Consider the following 25,962-nt stretch of genomic DNA (forward strand, 5'->3'; position numbering starts at 1 on the left):
GTTTTAGGCAGTAAGGTTTTTTAAACATTTCTAATATTACAAACTGTATAATAAAATATGTAAAATTTACTTTTTTAAATTGTATAGATATTTCATAATACTTGATCAAATAAATGCAGCCTTTGTGGGCATAAGAGACTTCTTTTGAGAAATCTTACTAATGCCAATCTTTAAACGGTAAATGATCACTTCTTACTCTGAAGAATGTCTGGATCGCAGCAGAAGCCTCACTTCGTATCCTGAGCAAAGAGCTGAATGCATTTGTTCGGCATCTGAGGTGAGAAAACTGCCTGACGTACTCCAGAGAATGACGCTCCTTGATCTTGAATGGAAAGTCCTAGAGCAGACATACTGCATCAGTATATTAACCGTGATCTAATCATGACTTTTATTAATCACTTTTCATCAGTTTTATCTGACTGATTCATTTTCAAAGTAAAGTTCACCATAGGATTGCATTCTCCAGCTACTTCATCAGTGGTGTAATTTAACAAAGTAAAAATATTTCTAAAGGTAGAAAAGTAAAAGTAAAACTTCTACTTTTACTCCACTACATTTTCTAATTAAAATGTATACTTTTACTCTGATACATTTCCCCTAAGTATAATCGTTACTCACTACAAAATAGTCAGAAGAACACAGACTAGGAAAGCAGGTTTGATGAATCAGTGGTCTGGTGTTTGCAAGTTAGACTCCTAAAAAAACACCTTTGCTCGTGCAAACAAGTGAGCACCATGCACAACCTCTGATTATTTCATTTTCCACTTAAGTCAAGTCAAGGGTGTGCGATATACAGCATCGTCTGTGAAAATATGGTAAGTGTTGTTGTAATGATGTGCAATCGGACATCAAGTAGGCTGTTTCACCAAATCACATGCAGAGTGCACGCACATTGATTTATTAGTCTATTAAAACTCAAAATTCCAGGCATTCTAAAATGTAGATGGCAAAAATGTTTTTGAATGCTTTTTATATTTATATAATTTAATATAGGCTTAGTTAACTTAATCTATATCATACATGAACACATTAAATAATAATTCTAATTCTGAATGAATCAGTTGTTTTAATGAATCGGTTGAATCTCAATGACTCACTCATTAACATTCACTTGCTGTCACCTGCTGGCAGTTTTAATTTCACATTTAGACTATTTTTTTTTATGTTTTGAATTATTTAATATATCAGCATTCAATATTTTATTTTAAAAATAAAACATTAGAACTATTTATACATCTGTATCTGCAGTTTAAATGCATCCATGTCCCCTCTTAGATACATACACTGTGTAAATACATGCTTTGTCAGATGCAGATTCCAGAAATGTTTTCTTATGTTGGAATGAAAGACACTTAGTACTGGAAGAAGTGCTTATTCTTACCCAAAAATACTTTTCTATTTTTCCACATTTGTACAGTTACTTTCAATACTTAAGTATGTTTAAGATTTAATAAATACTTTCCATACGCAAGTACAATAAATATCACATACTTAAGACTTTTACTCAAGCAATATTCTAAACGGTGACTTCAACTTCTACCAAAGTCATTTTCTGATAAGATATCTGTACTTTTACATGAGAATGACTTTCAGGTACTTTATACACCACTGCACTTTAATATGCTGAGCATGTAACTCCACATTCTGTCTCTTACTTGGGCTCTTCTCTAAGGAGCCAGTGATGTCAACAGCACAGCCAAATGTGAGGTCTCTTGACAAGAAGGGAGGATATATATCAAAACTATACATCTCCAGAGGCCCCAAAGACTTTTTAAACAAATCAAAGTTACATCTTCTTGCCATTTTTACCAATGAAAAGGTGATTTTTTTTTTGTGGATGTAAGAAATGAGTTCTCACAGATTTACACGTGTACTTTTTGTCTTGCTGAAGCTGGAACTATATATATTTATATAATTGATTATGTTTTGCTTGAAAAGTGCTTGTGTTCAGGGCTTCGAGGAAGGAGGCATTGGCTCCTGTAACAAAAAACCTTAGGCGCCAAATTAATTTTTTTAGGTGCCACAGAATAAATGCTTTTTATTTATTTTATTAGTTTATTATTATTATTATTATTTACATTTTAACATTTCAGTCATACTGTCATGTGTTTATGTCTTTTCTTTTCTTGACTTTATCAGTTTTTTAATCCAACTTGTAGATGTCCTGGGAACTAAGGTTTGGTTAAAGTGGGAACTAAATGTCTTTTCCAAATTGAAAAATACAGTCACAAAGAAATGTTCATTATCTGTACCAATATCATGGACCATAAGCATCACTTGGCCACTGAGTGTAGTTTGGGCTCCTCCTCAATTCATCCTGTAAATTTTGTCATAAAAATAAAGGTGCTTCACAAATCCATTGAAGAACCTTTTTTGTCCAAATGGTTTAATAAAAAACCTTTAACATCTGATGAAGCTTTACATTTCACAAAAGGTTCTTTGTGGCAAAAGAATGTTCTTCAGATTCATTGCCTGATTCAGTGTTCTGGTGATTTGTCCTACCTTGTCAAATTTTGATGCCTCCCATTAAAACAGTGGGTAGTACAATTCGACAATGAAAAATGCTACTGTATTGTTATGGTTTATTAATGTCTACACCTACCACAACCCTAAACCTACCCTTACAGTAATGCAAATACAGTAATTATATGTTATATTCGCAGTTGTAGCGAGAAGGGATAGAGCTACAGGAAACCAACAATAAATATTTTTCTACATATTAGATAGTTTTTTATTTAAGTCTACATCTACCCCAACCATAAACCTACCCTGACAGTAATACATACATTAAATATTGTTCAGCGTGAGAGAAAAAAAGACGCAATATTTATGACTACTCTTTTTTCTGATAAAACTTTGATGTGCATCGTCTCAGTTTACTAGAAGCCACTTATCAACTTATTTTTCCCTTAAAATTATACATTTCCTCAGTTTAAACATTTGATATGTCATGTTGAATTCTGAATAAAATATTGAAATTTGAAAATTCCACATAATTTCATTCTGTTTTTATTCACAATTTGTACAGTGTCCCAACTTTTTTTGGAATCGGGTTTGTACACTTGACCCAACTCAATTTTTCATATGTAAATATTCTTGTACCATATTGATATAAACAATACATTAATGTTTCCCAATCAATGGTTGGTGAATTTAACGAAAACAGGACCGAAAAGAAGATGTACTTAAGTAAATATGCTAGTTAAAAGAGGTTCAATTGACAACTTTTTTTTTTACACTTTTTGCATGTTTATACAGTTTGATTGGAATTAAAAGCATAAAATAATATAATATTCTGTTCACAATTAATATTTATTTGTAAATTGTAATTAATCCCATCTTTCATTTCAAGCATGCTCTTTTTGGTAAATAATTACTATAACTTCACAAAAACTTTATTAGGACAAAATTAATAGTTGAGATGGAAATAAATAAATGGAAAATGATGGGATGAAAAAACAAATATAATTCCTTCTCTCTGTATGTGCCAATACTTCTCTCTATATGTATTAATAATATGTTAATAAAGAACAGTTTTGCTACGATAAAATAAGTCCAAGTAGCTAAAATAAATGATGAATGCATAATAAAATGTAAAAAAAAAAAATATAAGCTTTAAACTGGCTTTAGCGTAAAGGGGGGAAATGAAATCTGGTAGCTTTAATAAATCGATTCAAAACTGAAGAAACAACTTTATAAAATAATGTCGGACAATGTTCTCACCTGGATTCTAACATTTGACCCCGTCTCGTTGCTTGAGAGCGCATCAGATACTCTCACTTTCTTGGACAATATGCGACTGCAGTGTCGTTGAAAGGATTTTGAACTACATCGACAGAACAACGCCGAGCTGAAAGCAGGAATCCGCTGTAATGTGAACGACATCATGTCAGCAGAGAGTGAGGCTCATGAAGGTCTGGATCCAGCTTCGATTTCTCTGCTTCTTCCGCTTTAAGTGAAGGCACGGTTCACGTCCAGTACTGGGATGAAATGTAATTTTTGACAGAGTATGATAATAAAACAAATGCACTTCTATCACAGCTCGATTAGTCTCATACGTCTCTGTTTTGACATTCACGCTGCTCTAATAACTTCACATGTACGTACCGTCCCATTGGTTAAACTTTCAGTACTGAAGCGTCCGAGTCATTTAAATGAATCACTTCAAAGAATCGGTTCTAAAACCATTCAGTCCAGTTCTTTAATAACAAACATCCATATATGACATAGCCTAGTGTTTTTCTGCAATATTTAATTAATCTAACATGCCAACAATAATTTATTTTAATTACACGGAGTCTATTTCAACGCCCCCGTAGGGTGTGTGTGTTACGGTACAATTTAGCCGGATTATTTTAATAAGCTAGCTCCTGAAAAAAGAAAAAGATGCTGATCTTATTTTTATTTTTTTCGATTTTTTCAGCTACGTCAGAGCCACTGTGATGTCACAAAGAAACTTAGAACTTTTAGAACGTTGTGTGTGTAAAACCGTACAGCGCTCCTCACTTCACTCATTTAGGTTTCTCAGTTTGTTGCTGCTGAAGTCTGATTAATACACAACAGAAATTTATCATGGGGCAGAGTACTTCACGAGTACAACCGTTTACGGAGAGCGAGCAGGTCTACGACCTCCCTCACAGTAAACCCCCAAAATCCAGCCCCGACATGACAGAGAAACATCATCCTCATCGGCCTGATGAGAAGCCTGTTGATGATGGGGAGGGAACTGTGCTTCCCACCTCTCCTCTGAAAGAGGAGAAGAAGAGCAATAAAAAGAAAGTGGGCCACTTCTTTAAGTGGTTCTCTTCCCGTTTGAGGAAAAAAATCACCAAAAGCAAGAGCTCAGGTCAGGGTGAGATGAAAGACCAAGGTACTGAGACAGAAACATCCGGGAGAACCGATGGTAAAAACTGTAATTCATTTTCTGGAGCTCTTTACATTTAAGTGTCACTTAATTATTCACACCTAAATATGAATAACTTTCCTGTCCCATAATTGTAAGACAGTCTTTTTAGCTTCTCTTCTATAATACATTGGCCTACTTCGAAATGTAAGAGTGAAACAGGATAGTTATGTTTGCATGTTTAAAAGGTGAACAAATTATGTCGCTGTTAAATGTATTTATTATTTATTTAGTTACTGCTAACTAACATCTTGTGCTGGTATTCTCCTATTTAGATCAGAAGCCTCAACAGCCCATCTGCAGATCTGTGGAGGTCACTGATCTCGAGGAACCTCACACCAGTGTTCTTCAAGTCCCTCCTGCTGCTGAGCCTCTGGTGCAGAAAGATCTCCAAACTCAAGTCCACGATGCTCCAGTCAGTGTGAGAGCAGGTGAAGTGTCTCCTCTGATGATAGAGTTGGACAGCAATGAAGTGGACACGAGACCTGAAGGTGAGTTTATTGCCAATATCCCAAACATAACACACACATGCCCTTATCTTTTTAAAGCAGTATCACTAAACTGTTTTTTTTTTCATCTTTTAATAGACAACATTTGCTGCCGATATGCAATTGGCAGCAAACTGGGTCAAGGTGGATTTGGTGCCGTCTATAAGGCGACTCGTTTGGAGGATAGACTTAAGGTTTGATTTTTTAACTTACATCAACTGTTCTTGGCCTTTACACTCTTAAAAATAAAGATTCTTTATCGGCTTCATGAAGAATGATCAAAATATTCTTCACATTCTCACAAATATGAATTGCTTTTTGTTTCGTTCATCAGGTGGCTGTGAAATTTGTCAAAAAGACAAAACACACAGAATATATCAGCATTGTGAGTGTGATTTTTCACTAGAATAGACACATTTGGAGTTAAATTCCAATTCTACATCATAAAATGTTTCTTTCTTCCAGCCTGATCATCCCAAGCCTCTTCCCAAAGAAGTCGCCCTGACAATTCTGGCCAATAAAGACCCAGTGATGGATATTATTAGGCTGTTGGACTGGCAGGACCAGCAGAACTTCTACGTCATTGTTGTCCAGCGCTTCTCACACTGCATGGATGTTTTCCGCTTTGTGCAACGCAATGGAGGCAGCATCGATGAGAAGTTAGCGAGGCTCATCATGTTTGGGGCAACACTAGCCGCCAGTGCATGTTGTAGACGTGGAGTTTACCATGGGGACATCAAGTTAGAGAACCTGCTGATAAATTTGGAGAACCTCCAAATCAAACTAATTGACTTTGGATGTGGCAGTGTCCTGACAGAATCTGCCTACACAAGATTCAGTGGTGTGTTTTATCTCTAAAAACTCTTGTGAATCAGTTAACTCAATACTTAATGGTAAGAAGACATGATGTGGTAATGACTAAAACACCAGACAAACTTTTTTTCCTCCAGGAACAGTTATGTACCGCCCTCCCGAGTACATACTGAAGGGTGAGTTCCATGGAAAGCCAGCGACGGTCTGGTCTTTAGGGATCCTCTTGTTCAGAATGCTGTGTGGACACTTTCCAGATAGTTTCGACTTCTACAGGATCAACTTGAACACCTGGTCCAAGCCAGGCTTGACAGAAGGTGAGTTCCTCTTCACAAGTACAATTCTACAACAAAATTTTATTGGAGATGGACATATGGATAATCCAGCAGATTTTACAGTTTAGAATAAAAGTAGATGTAGTATACAGTAATAATCAGTCTCTTACATCTTTCTGCACAGAATGCTGCCATTTGATCTGCTCCCTTCTGCAGCAAAAGCCAGAACGTCGGATTGATCTGGACTGGATTGTTTACCATGACTGGTTTTAGGTACTGAGCCCAAGATGAGCTAAAAACTATTTGATGTGAGACTAAACTTGTTCTTTGAAATAAGGGTTCTTTATTGGCATCTAAGGTTCCATGAAGAACCTTTCAACATCCACCGCACAAAAGGTTATTTAGATTAATTAAATATTTGAATCACAGTAAGAATAAATTGGTTCTTTTAAAGGTGGGGTATGTATTTTTTCAAAAACTCTTTAGAAAACTGAGTCAGACCGAGTACTAAAACAAACATGTAGCCAATCAGCAGTAAGGGGCGTGTCTACTCATGATGGGGATGAAAGAGAAAGCACTCTGTTCTGTGCACAGGACAGACATTACCCAAGCCAAATGACGACAGAAAGATAGAGATGGCGAATAAAAAAAAAAAAGAGGAAAACGTCTGCAGAACAAAAGAAGGCTTACGATAAGACAAGAAGGAGAACCAGTGTAAATATCGGATCAGCTTTACAGCGCTGAAGAGAACTCAAGAAGCGGGACGGCCTTCGATCCGCATCGAGGTTGCTTTGTTTCTTCTCGATAGGCGAATAACATTGGTTTTGCTTTAATTCACAGAACTAATATATGTTGTTTAAATACATAGTATATGCACATTAAAACACACAGTACTAAAAAAACACATTTGACCTGTAACACATATTGCTTTCACTTAATGATAGCATCATACCCTCGGCCAGCTGCCACAGCTGATTCCACCATAATCGTTGTATGGGTTGTGTACATATGTGTGGGGCGGAGCTATTAAAATAGGGGCGAGACCCTTTTGGGGTAGGGGCGTGTTTGTTTTGGTGATTTGAAATATCAACATTGGCTACCAGAAATCACTTACCCCGCCCACCTTTAAGAACTGATCACTGAAATGTTCTTTGGAGAATTCTGAATGGTTCTATTGCAAATTGACAAAAAAACTTAAATAGTGTATTCTTTTTAAAATTTAGGATGAAAATGCACACTTCAAATTTATAAATTTTTTGTATTTTGATTTGTTATGGTATTCCATCCTCTGGTATATTAATTGCTTTTTTGTTTTGTCCATCAGGTAGCAAATGAAATGGTCAAAAAGTCGAAACAAGTGGAAAGTATCAGTATTGTGAGTACAGGTGATTTTTCAATAGAAAAATTAATTACCTAAGACTGAGCAAAAATCACTAATTATAACCATTTAAAAGGCAAAAATGTTTCTTTCATCCAGTCTAAACAGCCCAAGGCCCTTCCCCAAAACATCGAGCTATCAATCCAGTGATGGACATTATTAAGCTGCTGGACTGGAAGGACCATCAGGACGTCTAGTTTTTCACTCGTCCAGCGTTTATCACACTGCATGGATGCGTTCCACTTTGTGTAACACAATCAAAGGCAGCTTTGAGCATCCTCTTGTTCAGAATGCTGTGTGGATATATTCTAGATAGTTTCAACATCTACAGGACCAACATGAACACCTGGTCCAAACCTGGCTTGACAGAAGGTGAGTTCTTCTCCACAAGTACTTTTTTCCACAAGTACGATTTTATCACTGCTCACGACCTGGATTTTCTACTTATCACGAGACGTGGGTGAAGGTAGGGGATTTCAGTCCATATTCTGAACTCGTTCCAGCCAACTATCACTATTACAACGCTCCGCGATCATCAGGCAGAGGTGGCGGGCTAGCAATAATTGCCAAAGATTATTTTAGACCTCAATGTCGACCATTATCTTGTGCCACTGTCTCTAGTTTTGAAGCTCAGATTCAGACCCATGGTCTTAGCCTTGATCTGTCGACCACCACATCTAATCAAAGACTTCATAGTAGAGTTTTCAGAGTTTGTGGGGGAACTGATCACTAAACACGATCGCATCCTCATTTTAAGTGACTTTAACGTCCATATATGTTGCCCCTCTAAGCAGCTAACTCCTGAGTTTTTAAACATAATTGACTCTTTTAACCTACTGCAGTGGGTTAACCATCCTACTCATACTCATGGACATACTTTGGACTTAATTTTGTCACATGGTCTATCTGTAACTGACATTGAAGTTGTTGATTCTGCCATCTCTGACCATTTTCCTGTTTTATTTAAATTATCCCTCCCACCGCCTTCTCTTACACCTGCCTCAGAAGGCACACATGCCCGCGAATATTTGCCTCACTTTTGTGAGAATTTTTTTTTTGTGCCAAACTTTATAATGAGGTCAACCCTCCTGTACCACTAGAATCTCTATTATCTGATCTTAATTCTGAAAATCATTTTACTGTTTTAAATACCACATGGACAGATGCATTAAACCTTACAGCTCCTTTTAAACTCTTTAAACCTAAACCTACATCTAAATCGGAGCCATGGGTTGACCACAGTATTCGTTCCCTGAGACAGTCATGCAGAAAAGCAGAAAGGAAGTGGAAAAAGGACAAACTACAGATTTCTTATGAGATCTTAAAAAATTGCCTATCATCATATCAGTATGCTGTTAAGAAAGCTAAGGTCCTGTCTCTCTGCAGTATGTTAAGGAAGTTATGCTTAAACTCAAACCTTCCTTTAGCTCACACGACACCATACATCCGTACCATCTGAGACTAATATTTGACACTGTCGGCCCAGGGCTGGTGTCACTATTTAACAAATCCTTGTTAGAAGGAGCTGTGCCATCTAACTTGAAAATTGCCACGGTTACACCTGTTTTAAAGAAACCCTCACTTGATGCTTCTATTTTATCAAATTTTCGTCCGGTTTCCATTTTGCCATTTATTTCTAAGATACTGGAAAAAATTGTGTTTTTACAACTCCAGACCTTCCTGACTGATAATCAGGTTCTTGAGAAGTTCCAGTCTGGGTTTAAATCACTGCACAGCACAGAAACCGCTCTTGTAAAAGTTCTCAATGATATTTATATGGCTACAGATTCGGGGGACTCTGTCATTTTAATAATGTTAGACCTATCCTCTGCTTTTGACACCATCGATCCCTCAATTCTTATCTCTCGGCTGGAACACTGCGTTGGGTTAGGGGGGGCTGTTTTAAGCTGGTTTAAATCTTTTCTTACCAATAGATTTTTCCAAGTAAAAATAGGAAATTTCTCTTCTTCTACTAGTAATCTTTCCTGTGGTGTGCCACAAGGCTCTGTTTTAGCTCCCGTCCTTTTTTCTCTTTATCTTCTCCCTTTGGGTTTCATTCTCAGGAAACATAATGTCTCATTCCACTGCTATGCTGACGATATGCAAATCTTTATGCCTGTGTCTAGTAAAAATAACAGTTCTCTAGGCAACTTAACAGCGTGTCTTGAGGATGTTAAAGCTTGGCTTGCCAATAATTTTCTTTTTCTGAACTCAGACAAAACAGAAGTCATTGTTTTTAACTCCTCAGAATCCAGGCTAAGTAATCACCCTGACCTTGAATCTCTAAATCAGTTCAACCCGGCTAAAATCGAGGGGTAACCGAGCCTTTGAAGTGGCCGGCCCAACACTGTGGAATAAGCTCCCACTCCATATTAGATCTGCCTCCACTTTGTCTGAGTTCAAATCATGTCTCAAAACTTATCTATTCTCGGTTGCTTTTAACTTATAAGAGTGTTCTATCATAAATTGTTTGCTACTATTTGTGTACTTTATAAGTGTTCTGTTTTAAACTATCTTGCTGACTTTAGAGTACTTAACCTTTTATTTTTCCTAACTTGTACAGCACTTTGGTCGGCCTGTGGCCGTTTTAATTTGTGCTTTATAAATAAACTGAACTTGAACTTGAAGTACAATTCTACTACAAAACTTTATAGGATTTACTGGAGATGGCATATGGATAATGCAGCAATTTATCCTGTTTTACAGACCTAAAGAACTTTCAGCTTGGAATAAGAAGAGTGAATGTAGTTTACATTAATAATCAGACGTCTCTTCCATCTTTCTACACAGAATGCTGCCATTTGATCTGCTCCCTTCTGCAACAAAAGCCAGAACTTCAGCTTGATCTGGACAGGATTATTCATCATGACTGGTTTTCATGACATCTTGACATCTTACAGGGCCAGCAAGCTCTGGTAGCATTCTGTGCCTTTGGCTTGAGGCAGCAATATTAACGACTGGAGATGTCGCTTGCTGAAGGATGCAAAAATTTATGTACTTTTGTAAATAATAATAAAAACATTACTTCATCTGAAAGGTGAAGAGAGAGCCTTCAAACAGACACAATCTACTAATACATTTAGGTAACTGTATTTCAAATAAATGCTGTTCTTTTAAACTTTCTATTTAACAAATAATCCTGAAAAAAGGCATCAAGTTTTTCAAAAAATAATAAGCAGAAGAACGGTTTATAAAAATAATTGTTTTTTTAAGTAATTAAAAAAACTATATATAAACTATATAAAACTATATAAAAAAACTATATTATAGTAAGAATATTCAAATTATTTCTGAAGGATCATGAATTGGTTATAATTTTATTATTATTATTCTTTATAATCATGATCTGTTATTAATTGCACATTATACAGCTAATTTAAGAATAAAAGAATGAAAATACTTTTAAAATAATATAATAATAATTTTTACTAATATTCAAAAGTTTTAGGCAGTAAGGTTTTTTAAACATTTCTAATATTACAAACTGTATAATAAAATATGTAAAATTAATAAGTACATTTTTAAATTGTATAGATATTTCACAATACTTTTATCAAATAAATGCAGCCTTTGTGGGCATAAGAGACTTCTTTTGAGAAATCTTACTGATGCCAATCTTTAAACGGTAAATGATCACTTCTTACTCTGAAGAATGTCTGGATCGCAGCAGAAGCCTCACTTCGTATCCTGAGCAAAGAGCTGAATGCATTTGTTCGGCATCTGAGGTGAGAAAACTGCCTGACGTACTCCAGAGAATGACGCTCCTTGATCTTGAATGGAAAGTCCTAGAGCAGACATACTGCATCAGTATATTAACCGTGATCTAATCATGACTTTTATAAATCACTTTTCATCAGTTTTATCTGACTGATTCATTTTCAAAGTAAAGACTCACCACAGGATTGCATTCTCCAACCACTTCATCAGTGGTGTAATTTAACAAAGTAAAAATATTTCTAAAGGTAGAAAAGTAAAAGTAAAACTTCTACTTTTACTCCACTACATTTTCTTTATTTATTTATTTATTTAGGCTACGTTATGGAAGCATATGGGTAGCGATATTCAATTTGGAATGTAATATGCAAAATGACAATTCATTTCTGTATTTACATTTACATTTTCCAATACATTTGTGCAACGTTTGGTGCAAAATGAAAATTAAATTACATAATTTTCATTTGCCATTTCATACACCAGTTTTAATATGTAAAATGAATACTGATTTTAACGCTTTATAAGTTGCAAAATTAAAATGAAAATGTATTACAGAAATGATTAGATATGTATAACATCTTCAAGCAAAAACTGTGGCAAAATTATAATTTAAATGCTATTTTTCTTAAATGCATTAACACTCACAGTCAAGACCATAGACTGTATAAAAACATGGACGTAGTGTCCGTGACGTCACCCGTAGACTCCTGAAGAGAGTTTTTGAAGCCTAAAGTGTGTAGAGCGGGCCGTCGCCATCTTGGCAGCGCGTCACCGCGCGACTCTCCCGGACAATCAAAAATGGGCAAAAAGGCGGGAGCTAGTTGCTGTAGCCACACCCACCTAGCACGACGGCTGTGTCAGCAGCAGCAATCCACCTGTCACTCAAGTGGCTACGCCCTTAATTATGCAGAACTTTAAGTCTTAATATAATTTAAACGGATGAGTTATAAAAAAATTCACCCCCCTCACAGTTGTCATGAAGGGCAAAATTAGCTATTTAGACCAAAGTCATTTTTTGAACCAGGCTGTAAACATGTTTTTTCCTGCTGTAAAGTTGGGCATTTTAACAAGGGGAGTCTATGGGACTGACTCCTTTTGCAGCCAGCCTCAAGCGGCCAGTCGATGAATTGCAGTTTTAGTCACTTCCTTATTGGCCTCACGAGAGAGAGCGGGAGGTTGGCGCTCGGTCAAGACACTTCGATTGCATTTTCATTCAGTGTCCCGCAATGAATGTAGCAAAATTCAATGTTCACATTGAAAATGCATTCCGAGTCGATTACGTGTCCGCCCTCTCCCGCCATGTCAATCACTGCGTGAACAAGGCGGGGCTTGCAGGAGGTCAGAGACTCAAATCTTAAGAAGAGGATTCAAGTGAGAGAACATGGACAAGACCGTTGGTCCGTGTACGTTTTGATCATTTCGGTTTATGGCTTCAATATTACATTCGCACTTGTGGGCGGGGCTGAAACGCTCCTTTCATCTGATTGGTCGAATCACTCCACCTTCAGCACAGTCTTTTCATTCTTTCAGGCAGAATAAGAGTCAGTGCGAGTGAAACACTGTAATGTCTGAAACCGCTCACTGTTAATTAGCATAATATTTGAATCCGATTATGCTGGTCACATAATTCGTGCTGCTGCGACTTGCAAGAGACCCCGTTAAATTATTTCTAGGTTATAGTATTGTATATTGTCCCACTGATAAAAACAGTGCAAATAGTTCTGTCTCCTTGGATAACAGTGAAGTGGAAATAAATATAGTTAAATTTATAAAATAAAATTAAATAGGATTTTTTGGCAAGATAAGTCTGGCCAGTTATACAGCAACACGAGTCAGACGAGTCTGAAGATCTGAGCTGAATTTGGTGAAACATTAAAGTTCTAGTCTGTGTCAATTACTCTCATAATAAATAATAATAATAATGTTACCCGTATTTTTCGGTATAAGTTGCATCAGTCCAAAAATACGTCATGACGAGGAAAAAAACATGTAAGTCGCATTTATTCAGAACCAAGAGAAAGCATTACCGTCTACAGCCGCGAGAGGGCGCTCTAGGGTAGGCTACAGGAGCACTGAGCAGCATAGAGCTAATTTTACTATTTTTATTTCAGAAATGTAACAATTTTAATTTTTACAATTATTTATTAATGTCACACACACATACCTAGTGCATTGTGACTTAAAAGATGAGAGTGGTACATGTTACAGACATGGAACTGTTCAGTCTATTATTGATTTTTATTTCCACTTCACTGTTATCCAAAGAGACAGAACTATTTGCACTGTATTTATCAGTGGGACAATATTCATACAATACTACAACCTAGAAATAATTTGCAGGTCTCAGCAGCATGAATTATGTGCCCAGTTACATCTGATTCAAATATTATGTTAATTAACAGTGAGCGGTGGTTTCAGACATTACAGTGCTTCACTCGCACAGACTCTTATTCTGCCTGAAAGAATGAAAAGACCGAGTTGAAGGTGGAGCGATTCGACCAATCAGATGAAAGCAGCGTTTCAGCTCCGCCCACCAGTGCGAATGAAATATTAAAGCAATAAACTGAAATGATCAAAACGTACACGGACCAACTGTCTTGTCCATGTTCTCTCACTTGAATCCTCTTCTTGAGATTTGAGTCTCAGACCTTCTGCAAGCCCCGCCTTGTTCACGCAGTGATTGACATGGCGGGAGAGGGCGGACACGTGATTGGCTCGGAATGCATTTCAATGTGCACATTGAATTTTGCTACATTCATTGCGGAACACTGAATGAAAATGCAATCGAAGTGTCTTGACTGTGAATGTTAATGCATTTAAGAAAAATAGCATTTAAATGATAATTTTGCCACAGTTTTTGCTTGAACATGTTATACATATCTAATAATTTTTGTAATACATTTTAATTTTGCAAATTATAAAGCGTTAAAATTAGTATTCATTTTACATATTAAAACTGGTGTATGAAATGGCAAATGAAAATTATGTAATTTAATTTTCATTTTCATTTTGCACCAAACGTTGCACCAATGTATTGGAAAATGTAAATGTAAATACAGAAATGCATTGTCATTTTACATATTGCATTGTCATTTTGCATATTACATTCCAAATTGAATTATGCTACCCATACGCTTCCATAGTACGTTGAAACAACGTCAGGTACCACGGTTGAATCAACGTTGAATTACCTTTCGATTTTGCAAATTGGATCAAGTTGAAGTTTGCAAGTTGAAATCACAATGTTGATTCACTGTTGAAATCGCGACGCTGTTTCACAGTTTTACCTTCATCATGGGTGAATTACGGTCGTTCTGCAGACCTTGGATTAACAATGAATGAGGTGCTGATTTTGAAAAGTTAATCAACGTTGATAACACGATGTTGTTTTACCATCGTACCTGGCACCATGTATAAATACACACTTGTATGATCAACAGTACAGGATCAAGGCTAACAATCAAATGACTGGCAGCAATGGCTTTACAATCAACTTCAATAAACTACCACATGCTCAAAATTGTATAACAGCAGTTTTATTTTGGAAACATACTGTATAAAACAGATAAAAAATAATCCCAAACTTTATTTTTGCAGAGTATGCATGGATGTATTGTTAAAAACATGTAGTAGAACAATCCAAATACAATAATATTTAAATGGTTTTTGTAAAATAATTTGGCATATAAATGCATATTTTTTGCGGCACTTGCAAGAGAAACCCTTGTACCTTTATGACTGAAACCAGTTGATCTTTTATTTTGGTGGAAAACTACAGTTTCTGTAAAAACATGTTTTAGTAATGTGTCTCAGGACAAGAGATGTGTACATTTGTGCAGTGAAAATGTGTTGCACAGTTTGAGAAGGGAACCTTCAACCAGGACCGCTGTAAGGGGAGGGAAGATTAGGACAATTCAAAGGGCCCAGTTAAGACTGAACTTCTTCTTTACCGTGGGGAATGCAGAATGAGATTTCTACCAAAGGGGACTCTAAAATGTTAGAACCAACAGCCTTGTGCATATAGTGTGGTTGTGCTTCGGGTGATCCTTGAAAGAGTCCCAGTGCTAGGTCCTTTCTAACGCAGTCCCCTCCACTCTCTCCCACTTGTGCACTTTCTGTACCGTCCTGTATAAACATTTACATTTAATCATTTAACAGACGCTTTTATCCAAAGCTACTTACAAATGAGAACAATAGAAGCAGTCAGGTCAACAAGAGAAAAACAACAGTATACAAGTGCCATGACAAGTCTCAGTTAGTCTAGTACAGAACGCATAGCCAGGTTTAAAACGATTCAGTTCGATTTGGTGAACTGAATGATTTGTTCGTGAACCGGATATCCAGACTGCTTTGTTTTGAACTCTCTCTCACAACAGACACGGAAGAGAAGACAATGCTGAATAAAGTCGTAGTTTTTGCTATTTTTGGACCAAAATGTATTTTCAATGCTTCAAAATATTCTAACTGACCCTCTGATGTCACATGGACTACTTTGATGATGTTTTTCTTACCTTTCTGGACATAGACAGTATACCGTTCACACAGCTTCAATGGAGGGACTGAGAGCTCTCAGACTAAATCTAAAATATCTTAAACTGTGTTCCAAAGATAAACGGAGGTTTTACGGGTTAGAAACAACATCAGGGTAAGTTATTAATTACATAAATTTGCTATCTGGGTGAACTAACCCTTTAACACTACACTGTGCTTACATACAGGTAAATGAAAACTTAAGTTTAAATTAAAATGCGTTATAACAAAAGTTACACAACTTTACTGTACATTAACTAAATGTACAAAAAAAAACCTTACTCAACGATTAAATTAAAATGTATTAACATTAATATTTAATTTAATGATTCACATTCGTAACCACTAGAGAGGGTCTGACACTGAGAACCGCTTTAAACAATCCTAATTCATTTTTTCAATTAATTTTCATTAATTCATTTAAATTGTATCGACATTTGCACTTATGTTTCAGAAAACACTTTGAAACTATTATTAGAATAAAAACATATATAACACACCTAATGCATGGGATTCATATCAGGAAAATGTGGAAAAATCTCTAAAACACAGACATTAAAGGTGCCATGTGTAAAAATTTAGGTAAAAATATCCAAAAAAATGACCTACACGCATCAAAAGAATGAGAAGAAATAAGGGGCGATGATGTCATTAAAAAATGTCAAGTTATAGTGCTGCAGAGATATCAACCTTAATTAGCATTAGCATTACTAGCCACGGCCCGACAGGTGTCGTAATACCAGTTTCGGCCATGGGAGGTGGTATGCGGGCAACATAACCACCAGCCAACATGCAATATATGAATAACTCGCACGGCTTGTGGGCGTACTTGAACCTGATGTCAATCGTGTGCAAAGTACAGCCCACTACTTCATTTCAGTTCAGGGAAGAGAGCGGAAGGATGGCTGAAGCCCTTGGCAAGAGACCCCTACCACCACCACCCGCTACAGGGAAAAAACCGCGCTCGGAATCACAAATCAAATCCGATAAGAAAAGGAGCCGAACCAGAGTAAACATCGGCACTGCTTTCCATCGCTGGAGACAACTGATGGACTTGAAAGAAATGAGGTTCGACTCCGAACTTGCAACATTTCTTTTGGATTGGTAAGTAAGATGCTGTTAGTATTTCGCTAGAAGTTTGCTTTATATGTTTGCGTATTTTTTTCGGGAAGTTACAACATAGAAATGTATCGAAGGCTGTTTGATAAACGTGCTAATGTTAGCAATGGCTAACCGTAGCTGCGTTTGATAATTAGCTAGCTATAACTTACCCAAAGATCCGATCCGGTTTTCACCTGTTATCTACCAAAGCCCGTCTCTACCAAGCTGATGCAAAAATGTAACATTACCTAAAAAGCTAATGCTGTAAACATACAGAGAGTCCTATCAGCCCTATTGACCTCTTAACGTTGATAAAAAAAAAACACTGATTGATCGATATTATGTATGAGGAATACATTTTGGTCATTTGTAGCCTACTGTATCTTTCAACAGTGTTCGTGTTTTTTTTACTATAGTAGAGATGATCGGTTCACGTGCACTAGGGATCTGTCGTGTTGTGGAGTGCAGTAAGTGAGGAGACAAGAGACGGAGATGCGTCGAGTCAGCTTTACTATCCACTTCAATATATATCTATCACACAGTACAGCAAGTGATATCAAAACCAAAACACACGAACCAACCGGAACTCGTCATCGTCTAAACCCCCCTTTTCTTAAAGGTGCAGTCCCTTGGTGAATGTCTCTTTCAGACATCCTTGTGGGTCACCACACAGGCCCCCCCAGAATTCACCCATAATAACAGGGCCAGGCCGAACATGTACCCCAAATAGAACATGTGACACTATGCACTAGTGCAAAACAGAACAGTCCAGCACATAACAAAGTCAACGCACAGGGGGGCAGACTGGGCGGCCATACCGGCTGCGCCTAACAGTAGAGGGGCCAAGGGCAAGGGGCGGGGCAGGGGGCAAGGTTGCCGCAGGTGGGCGCCCTCGCCGTGGGGGCAGGGCCAGCTGAAACGGTTCGCCAATATCCACATGAGCAGGCTTGCCCCCCATATCCACAACAAAGTTCTTAGACCCCCCCTCCAGGACACGGAAGGGCCCATCGTATGGGGGCTGCAGCGGTGTCCGATGGCCATCGTGGCGGATGAAAACATACTTGGCTGATGGTAAATCCTTGGGCACGTAGGACCGGGGAAGGCCATGGTGGGACGTTGGAATAGGAACAAAAGCGTCTGCAATGTCCCGAGACGCAGCCCGATGTGAGGCAACTGACCACGGGGCCGTGGCATCCGGAAGAAACTCCCCCGGGACACGCAGCGGCTGGCCATACACCAGCTCGGCAGATGAGACTTGAAGATCTTCCTTGGGGGCGGAGCGAAGGCCAAGCATAACCCATGGGAGGCGGTCAGCCCAGTCGCTGCCCGTAAGGCTGGCCCTGAGCGCGGCCTTCATGTCACGATGAAACCGCTCGCACAATCCGTTGCTCTGTGGGTTATAGGCTGTGGTACGATGGACCTTCACCCCAAGGACCTCGGCGAACGCAGACCAAAGCTCCGATGTGAACTGCGGACCCCGGTCCGAGGAGAGGTCGGACGGTGTGCCGAAACGGGCCACCCAAGCCGTAATGAACGCCCGGGCCACTTCCGCTGATGTAGTGGAGGACAGGGGAACTACTTCTGGCCACCTGGTGGTCCTGTCCACCATGGTGAGGAGGTATGTGTAACCACGAGAGGGGGGAAGTGGGCCCACCAGGTCCACATTCACATGATCAAAACGTCTCTCTGGCACTTTGAAGGGTGCCAAAGGAGCCTTGGTATGACGAGTCACCTTTGCGCGCTGGCACGCCACACAGGCCGCAGCCCAGGCCCTGACATCCCTCCGCAGGCCCAGCCAGACGAACTTGGCCCCCACCAGCTTGGTAGAGGCCTTCACCCCCGGGTGGGAAAGACCATGGATGGCATCAAAAACTTTATGCCTCCAGGCAGCAGGTACCATGGGGCGAGGTTGCCCAGTGGAGACGTCGCAGAGGAGTGTAGCGTTAGCCGCGCCAAACATCACATCTTCCATGAGCAGTGCCGTGGGGGCCATCCTGTAGGCTTGCACCTCAGAGTCCGCCGTTTGATCCGCAGCCATAGCCGCATAGTCGAGGCCCAAGTGGACGGAACCAACGACCGCCCGGGAGAGGCAGTCGGCGACGAAATTGTCCTTGCCAGCCACGTGCTGAATGTCAGTGGTAAACTCGGAGATGGCCGAGAGCTGACGCTGCTGTCGACCAGACCATGGCTCCGTAGACTTGGCCATAGCAAACGTCAGCGGCTTGTGGTCAACGAAAGCCGTGAACCGCCGACCCTCCAACAGGAAACGGAAATGACGGGTGGCGAGGAAAAGACCCAGGAGCTCCCTGTCGAAGGCGCTGTACTTCCTCTCATTGTCCCGGAGCTTCCTGCTGAAAAAGGCCAGCGGCTGCCAGGCTCCGCTCACCCACTGCTCACACACAGCCCCCACGGCGTAATCAGAGGCGTCCGTAGTAAGAGCAACTGGGGCGGTCGGAGACGGGTGTGCCAGCAGAGCAGCGTTGGCCAGCGCAGTTTTGGCAGCATCAAACGCATCAGTCATCTCTGGGGACCAATCCAACGTGTCCGCCGGTCTCCTACCCCGCAAGGCGTAGTACAATGGACGCATGAGCTGGGCCGCACGGGGGAGGAAACGGTTGTAGAAGTTCACCATGCCCAGGAACTCCTGCAGGGACTTCACAGTGCGTGGGCGTGGAAAACTGGCGACGGCCTCCACCTTGGCAGGGAGGGGGACTGCCCCCTGTGGGGTGACGTGGTGGCCGAGGAAGATGATGGATGACCGGCCAAACTCGCACTTGGCGGGGTTGATGATGAGGCCATGCTCACTGAGCCGGCCGAACAGCTTCCGGAGATGAGTTCGGTGGTCATCTGCAGATGCGCTGGCCACGAGAATGTCGTCCAAGTAAACAAACATGAACGGCATATCTCGCAGCACCGAGTCCATGAGACGCTGGAACGTCTGCACTGCCCCCTTGAGGCCGAAAGGCATCCGTAGGAATTCGAAAAGGCCAAAGGGTGTGATGACCGCTGTTTTGGGGACATCCTGCGGGTGGACAGGCACCTGGTGGTAACCGCGCACCAGGTCCACCTTTGAGAAAATGGTGGCGCCGGCTAGGTGGGCGGAGAAGTCCTGGATGTGCGGCACTGGGTACCGGTCGGGTGTGGTGGAGTCGTTCAGGCGACGGAAATCTCCACAGGGACGCCATCCGCCATCAGCCTTGGTCACCATGTGCAGGGGAGAAGCCCACGGGCTGGTGGAGCGGCGCACGATGCCGAGGTGCTCCATGGTGGCGAACTCCTCCCTGGCGATAGCGAGCTTGGCAGAGTCGAGGCGCCGGGCTCGTGCGTAGACTGGGGGGCCCACCGTGGTGATGTAGTGCTCCACGCCATGCTTAGCCACCGCCGATGAAAACGTGGGCGTGGTGATGTCGGGGAACTCAGCAAGTAGGCGTTGATACAGGTCCCCGTTGGCCAGCGTGTTTGACAGACAAAGCACCCCTGCCCCTCCCAGCGTGCAGGGGTACGAAGCAAAAGAGAGGGCGTCAATCAGGCGGCAGTTTGTAACATCCACCAACAGTCTATAAGCGCAGAGAAAATCCGCCCCCAGGAGCGACGTAGACACAGCAGCCATGACGAAGTCCCAGCTGAAACGCCGCCCGCCGAAACACACTTCCACATGCCTCGTGCCATAGGTACGAATGGGTGTGCCGTTAGCGGCGTCCATCGGGGGGCCGTGCCCGCCAGCCATGGTGTCCACCGGCTGCGCCGGCAGGATGCTGCGCTGAGCCCCAGAATCGACCAGCAGCCGCCGGCCAGACAAGGTGTCAGTGATGAACAACAGCTTGCAGTCACGGCCAGTGCCCATAGCTGCTAATGAGCGCCGGCCCTGGCTTTTCCCTGGGCTCCAAAACTGCAAGGCTGACGACACTGCTTGGCTTTGGTCCTCCAAGGGTGGAACCGATGTGCGCTGGGTGGGCAGCAGTGCATGGACAAACTGCTGTCGGTTGGCGAGGAAAATCCTGTCTGCCTCCACCGCCAGTGCTCGGTAGTCTCTGGAGGAAGGGAGGGGGGAACTAGCCAATGCAGTGCGCACGGGTGCTGGAAGCTGCCGCAGGAATATGTGGGCGAAAAGGAATGAGGGATCCGCCGCGCCCAGCACCGCCAGCATCCTCTCCATTAACTCGGACGGCTTGCTGTCGCCAAGGCCGTTCAGGGACAGCAGGCGGTCTGCCTTCTCCAGTTCTGACAGTTCAATGAGGCTCAACAGGAACGTTTTTAGTGCGTCGTACTTGCCGTCAGCAGGAGGAGCCTCTAACAGCGCCATAGCCCTGGCCGTCGTCGAGGCATCTAAGGCCGCTACCACGTGGAAATACTTTGTAACGTCCTGTGTTATTCCTCTCAGCTGGAACTGTGCCTCGATGTGCTGAAACCACGGCCGTGGATTATTCTGCCAAAAGTCTGGTAACTTGATGGTGGCTGCATAGATAGCGCCGACATTAGCCGCGCCGCTAGCAGCGTTTTCACCACCGTCGTTGTGTGACATAATTCAGCAGTGTTCAACTCGCGACGGGGTCACCAAATGTGGAGTGCAGTAAGTGAGGAGACAAGAGACGGAGATGCGTCGAGTCAGCTTTACTATCCACTTCAATATATATCTTTCACACAGTACAGCGAGTGATATCAAAACCAAAACACACGAACCAACCGGAACTCGTCATCGTCTAAACCCCCCTTTTCTTAAAGGTGCAGTCCTTTGGTGAATGTCTCTTTCAGACATCCTTGTGGGTCACCACAGTGTAACATTTACAAGTGCCAAAACGGTATTGTTTGAATTGCGTAATAAAATTGACAGAATCTGATATTTTTTTATATCACAACTAACCTGCTCTGTCTAGTCTGTTGGTCTCCGTGTCCTCTTTGCTTCGTGGTTTTTCTGTGCGTGAGAAAATTGATGTGTGGCGTGAAAGCTTGTGAAAAGAGTCAATTGCGTGTGTCTCACGGTGAATGCTTGAGAGTTGGCAGCTCTGGTTACGTTGGTTGGCGCTAGCTTGGTCAACATCAGGTGTCTGATGTTGACCAATGATGTTGACAGAATGCTGTCTGTCAAATTAATTTAATTCAAATAATGTGTATATACAACTCAAAATGTAATATGAACAAAACGAATATGAACATATTCACTGGTAAAGGTGAAGGGGAGTAGCTTGAAGATGTCATGTTTCAAAATCACTTGACATCACCCAACATTCCTCTGGAGGCAAAACGTCCTTGTTGGTACACGATCCGTCCACCTGCACGATCCGTTCTACGCATGCGTAGTAGACTCTTTAGAAAACGCACATGCGCATATGATAATTCTGTTTTGTGACGATTTACGACGCTGCACGATCCGTTCCACGCATGCGCATATTTGTACCGCGAGACTTTAATTCCCTCACAGCGAAAGAAAAGGAAGTTCAGCGGAAGAAATGAGAAGTTTCCACGGGTTAGTGGATACGGCGTTAAAGAAGAAGGTCTCACGAATGGCTGCAAATTTCGTTATAAGAGGTAAGTGAGTGTGTGAATTTGAAATAATATTAGCTAGGGCTGGGTACCGAGTTCGATACTTTTTAGGTACCGACCGAATTGCCTCAATACTATCGAAAAAATGACTTCTTGTTTGGTATCAGATTCCGCTACCTAAAGATTTAACTCGTCAACGTCAGTGCTTAAACATATACGTAAGAAATGCACAACGACACACCTAAAACATACTCCTATGAGGCGCACACACACACACTAAAGATGTGGAAAAGTCTATCAAAGGTGTGGCTACATTTCTCCAGGCTCGATGCCAACAGCGCGCGATGCAGTATTTGCAGTAAAATATTTACTCCAAAGACTGGTACCACGACAGATATGATGAAGACCTTGACAGTGCACGGAGTAAACATAAGAGCAGAAAGTTGTTCCGTCTCCGACTGGTAAATGAAGAGATACCTTGTTGATCACGCTGACAGTGTTTATATTGCAATAATTCAAAAATGTGTTGGTTAGTCAGATTTTTTTTTTTCCAGTAAGAAAAAGTGATCAAAATCGTGAACTTAACGTGTAATGTTACAAATGATTTCTGTTTCAAATAAATGCTGTTCTTTTGAAATTCTAATTCAAAGAATCATGAAAACATTTATCATAGTTTCCAAAATATAAAGTTGCAAACTGTTTTTATATTTCTGAAGGAAATGTGACACTGAAGTAATGATTTTGAAAACTCAGCTTTGACATCACAGGAATAAATTACATTTTGAAATATATTCAAATAAGATTTTAAATTATAATACTATATCACAATGTTACAAATTTTACTGTATTTTTGATCAAACAAATTCAGCTTTGGTGATCATGAGCTCTTTATAAAAAAAAAAAAAGTGCACTAGCTAAGGAGCATGAGTCAAACTGAAAAATAAAACCAATGTTTTCTGAGGTAATGTGTTATGTAATCTTGCTAAAAATGGATTTCATAAAATTGGTATCGAAAAAAAGTATCGTTCAGGAACCGGTATCGAAATAGTTTGAATAATACCCAGCCCTAATATTAGCATTGTTTTAACACATGTGAGCATGTTAGTAACGTTCCATCTAGTCAGACATAGTAACCCCCAACATTTTTCACCACGCGTGTTTGCATCCCTGAACAAAGGCACATGCACGTAAGTGCTGTATTGTAATACCAAACAAAGCAGCAAAATCATTATGTAAAAACTTTTTTTGTCTATCACAGAAAATCAATTATTCTACACTAGCCCCAGTGCACAATTCATGAGACTGGTTGGGCTGTCTGATGAGCAGAGGTGGGCTGTCCTGGAGGAGTGCCACAACAACCCTGGCACAGGGAACCATGGGGGCGTGAGGGCGACCATGGACAGGGTTGTTGTGGGGAGTAACTGTATATTACTTTTCAGCCATTTCCAGTTCAGTCAGATGGACAGAGCTGTGGGATATTCATGCTTATGGTAAACTTATACAATTTCTACTTGTTTTTTCCTGCTTGATTCCTAAATCTCCGTAATCATTATTTTTCTCTTTAACAGTATGCCCTCTGCATCTGTAATGGTGCCATGTTTAACTTTTTGGATGTAAGTTGTAATTCATGGAATGTATGTATCCAAGAATGTTAAGAAACAAACAATGCAAGACTCCAATAATACATGTGTATTACAGACTGACATCCCATCTATTCGTAAGTGGTGGTGTATCCAGATTCTGGAGAAATTCTCGATTGCAAGGTAGGACACATTTCAAGCAGAGAAACACTGCTCTGCTTTACAATTATGCTACATTAAAAGTACCATACTTTTGAATAGGCATGGGCAGAACTTTGGGCAGCGCTTTGCTTTCTGGACAGAGGAGGCAGAACAGCTGATGGCAGGCACCCTACCACCTATTTATAGGATTTATCGACCCCAAATAGTCAAGGTATGGCCGAACTAACCAGACAACCATTTTTACGTATGCATTCTATATAGGTAGGTCAAAAAAAATTGAATATTGTGCAAAAGTGTGTGAATTACTGAATTAAAGGGTTAGTTCACCCAGATAGCAAATTTATGTAATTAATAACTTACCCTCATGTTGTTTCAAACTCGTAAAACCTCCGTTTATCTTTGGAACACGGTTTAAGATATTTTAGATTTAGTCCGAGAGTTCTTAGTCACTCCCTCCATTGAAGCTGTGTGTACGGTCTACTGTCTATGTCCAGAAAGGTAAGAAAAACATCATCAAAGTAGTCCATGTGACATCAGAGGGTCAGTTAGAATTTTTTGAAGCATCAAAAATACATTTTGGTCCAAAAATAGCAAAAACGACGACTTTATTCAGCATTGTCTTCTCTTCCGTGTCTGTTGTGAGAGGAAGTTCAAATCAAAGCAGTCTGGATATCCGGTTCGCGAACGAATCATTCAGTTCACCAAATCAAACTGAATCGTTTTAAACGGTTCGCATCTCTAATACGCATTAATCCACAAATGATTTAAGCTGTTAACTTCTTTAATGTGGCTGACACTCCCTCTGAGTTCAAACAAACCAATATCCCGGAGTAATTCATTTACTCAAACAGTACACTGACTGAACTTCTGTGAAGAGATAGCTGAAGATGAACACCGAGCCGAGCCAGGTAACGAACAAAAGACTGACTCGTTCTCGAGTCAAGAACCGTTTCTGTCAGACGCGTCCGATTCGTGAACCGAGGAGCTGATGATACTGCGCATGTGTGATTCAGCGTGAAGCAGACCGACACACAGGGCTTCTGAAATGAACTGATTCTTTTGGTGATTGATTCTGAACTGATTCTGTGCTAGTGTTATGAGCGCGGGTAAACCGAAGGCTTCGATCAAGGGCAATCATCGCAAATGACGCCTTTAAATGTACAACTTGAAACCGATACATTATATAGATTTATACAACATGTTACATCATATGATATATTCAAAAATAGAAGATCATAACAAACAGTTCAAGTCAAGGTGGGTCAGATGTACACCAATAATGCGATTCTTTCCAATGATCAGAGTAAGGATTTAATCGCAGGATGACTGGAGCAAACCTCTTCACTTCTACATGCAGTTTTTATTTTCTGATTATTCACACATAGCCTAATGCAGAGCACAAATGATGAACCTCTATACTGTCCACTGTTTTAATTTATGTATATTAAATAACAAACGGGTTCTTATGGATGTATTTTGTTATTTTGTGACGTGATGAAGACCAAAATATTATGTCGGTGCCTGTAACAGTTTTATACAC

At 40.5% G+C, this 25,962-nt stretch overlaps 1 protein-coding gene and 2 long non-coding RNA genes across 3 annotated transcripts; all 3 read left to right on the forward strand.

Annotated features, from left to right (window-relative positions):
* The first annotated feature begins 4,417 nt into the window (after positions 1-4,417).
* LOC132107623 (probable serine/threonine-protein kinase MARK-A) lies at positions 4,418-6,604 on the forward strand. Its single transcript, XM_059513719.1, has 6 exons — positions 4,418-4,870; positions 5,179-5,394; positions 5,491-5,585; positions 5,717-5,776; positions 5,857-6,232; positions 6,342-6,604. Exons 1-6 carry the CDS (start codon positions 4,573-4,575, stop codon positions 6,602-6,604), a joined length of 1,308 nt encoding a protein of 435 aa, XP_059369702.1. The 5' UTR covers positions 4,418-4,572.
* Positions 6,605-6,659: 55 nt separating this feature from the next.
* On the forward strand, positions 6,660-10,729 carry LOC132108209 (uncharacterized). The gene is made up of 3 exons (XR_009424419.1): positions 6,660-6,749; positions 7,954-8,244; positions 10,645-10,729. It is a non-coding gene; the product is annotated as an uncharacterized LOC132108209 (long non-coding RNA).
* A 13,383-nt stretch (positions 10,730-24,112) lies between these two features.
* On the forward strand, positions 24,113-24,634 carry LOC132108476 (uncharacterized). The gene is made up of 3 exons (XR_009424459.1): positions 24,113-24,170; positions 24,249-24,443; positions 24,522-24,634. It is a non-coding gene; the product is annotated as an uncharacterized LOC132108476 (long non-coding RNA).
* The last annotated feature ends 1,328 nt before the right edge of the window (positions 24,635-25,962 follow it).

Source organism: Carassius carassius, chromosome 28 (genome assembly GCF_963082965.1).
Source record: "Carassius carassius chromosome 28, fCarCar2.1, whole genome shotgun sequence".
NCBI classification, from domain to species: domain Eukaryota; kingdom Metazoa; phylum Chordata; class Actinopteri; order Cypriniformes; family Cyprinidae; genus Carassius; species Carassius carassius.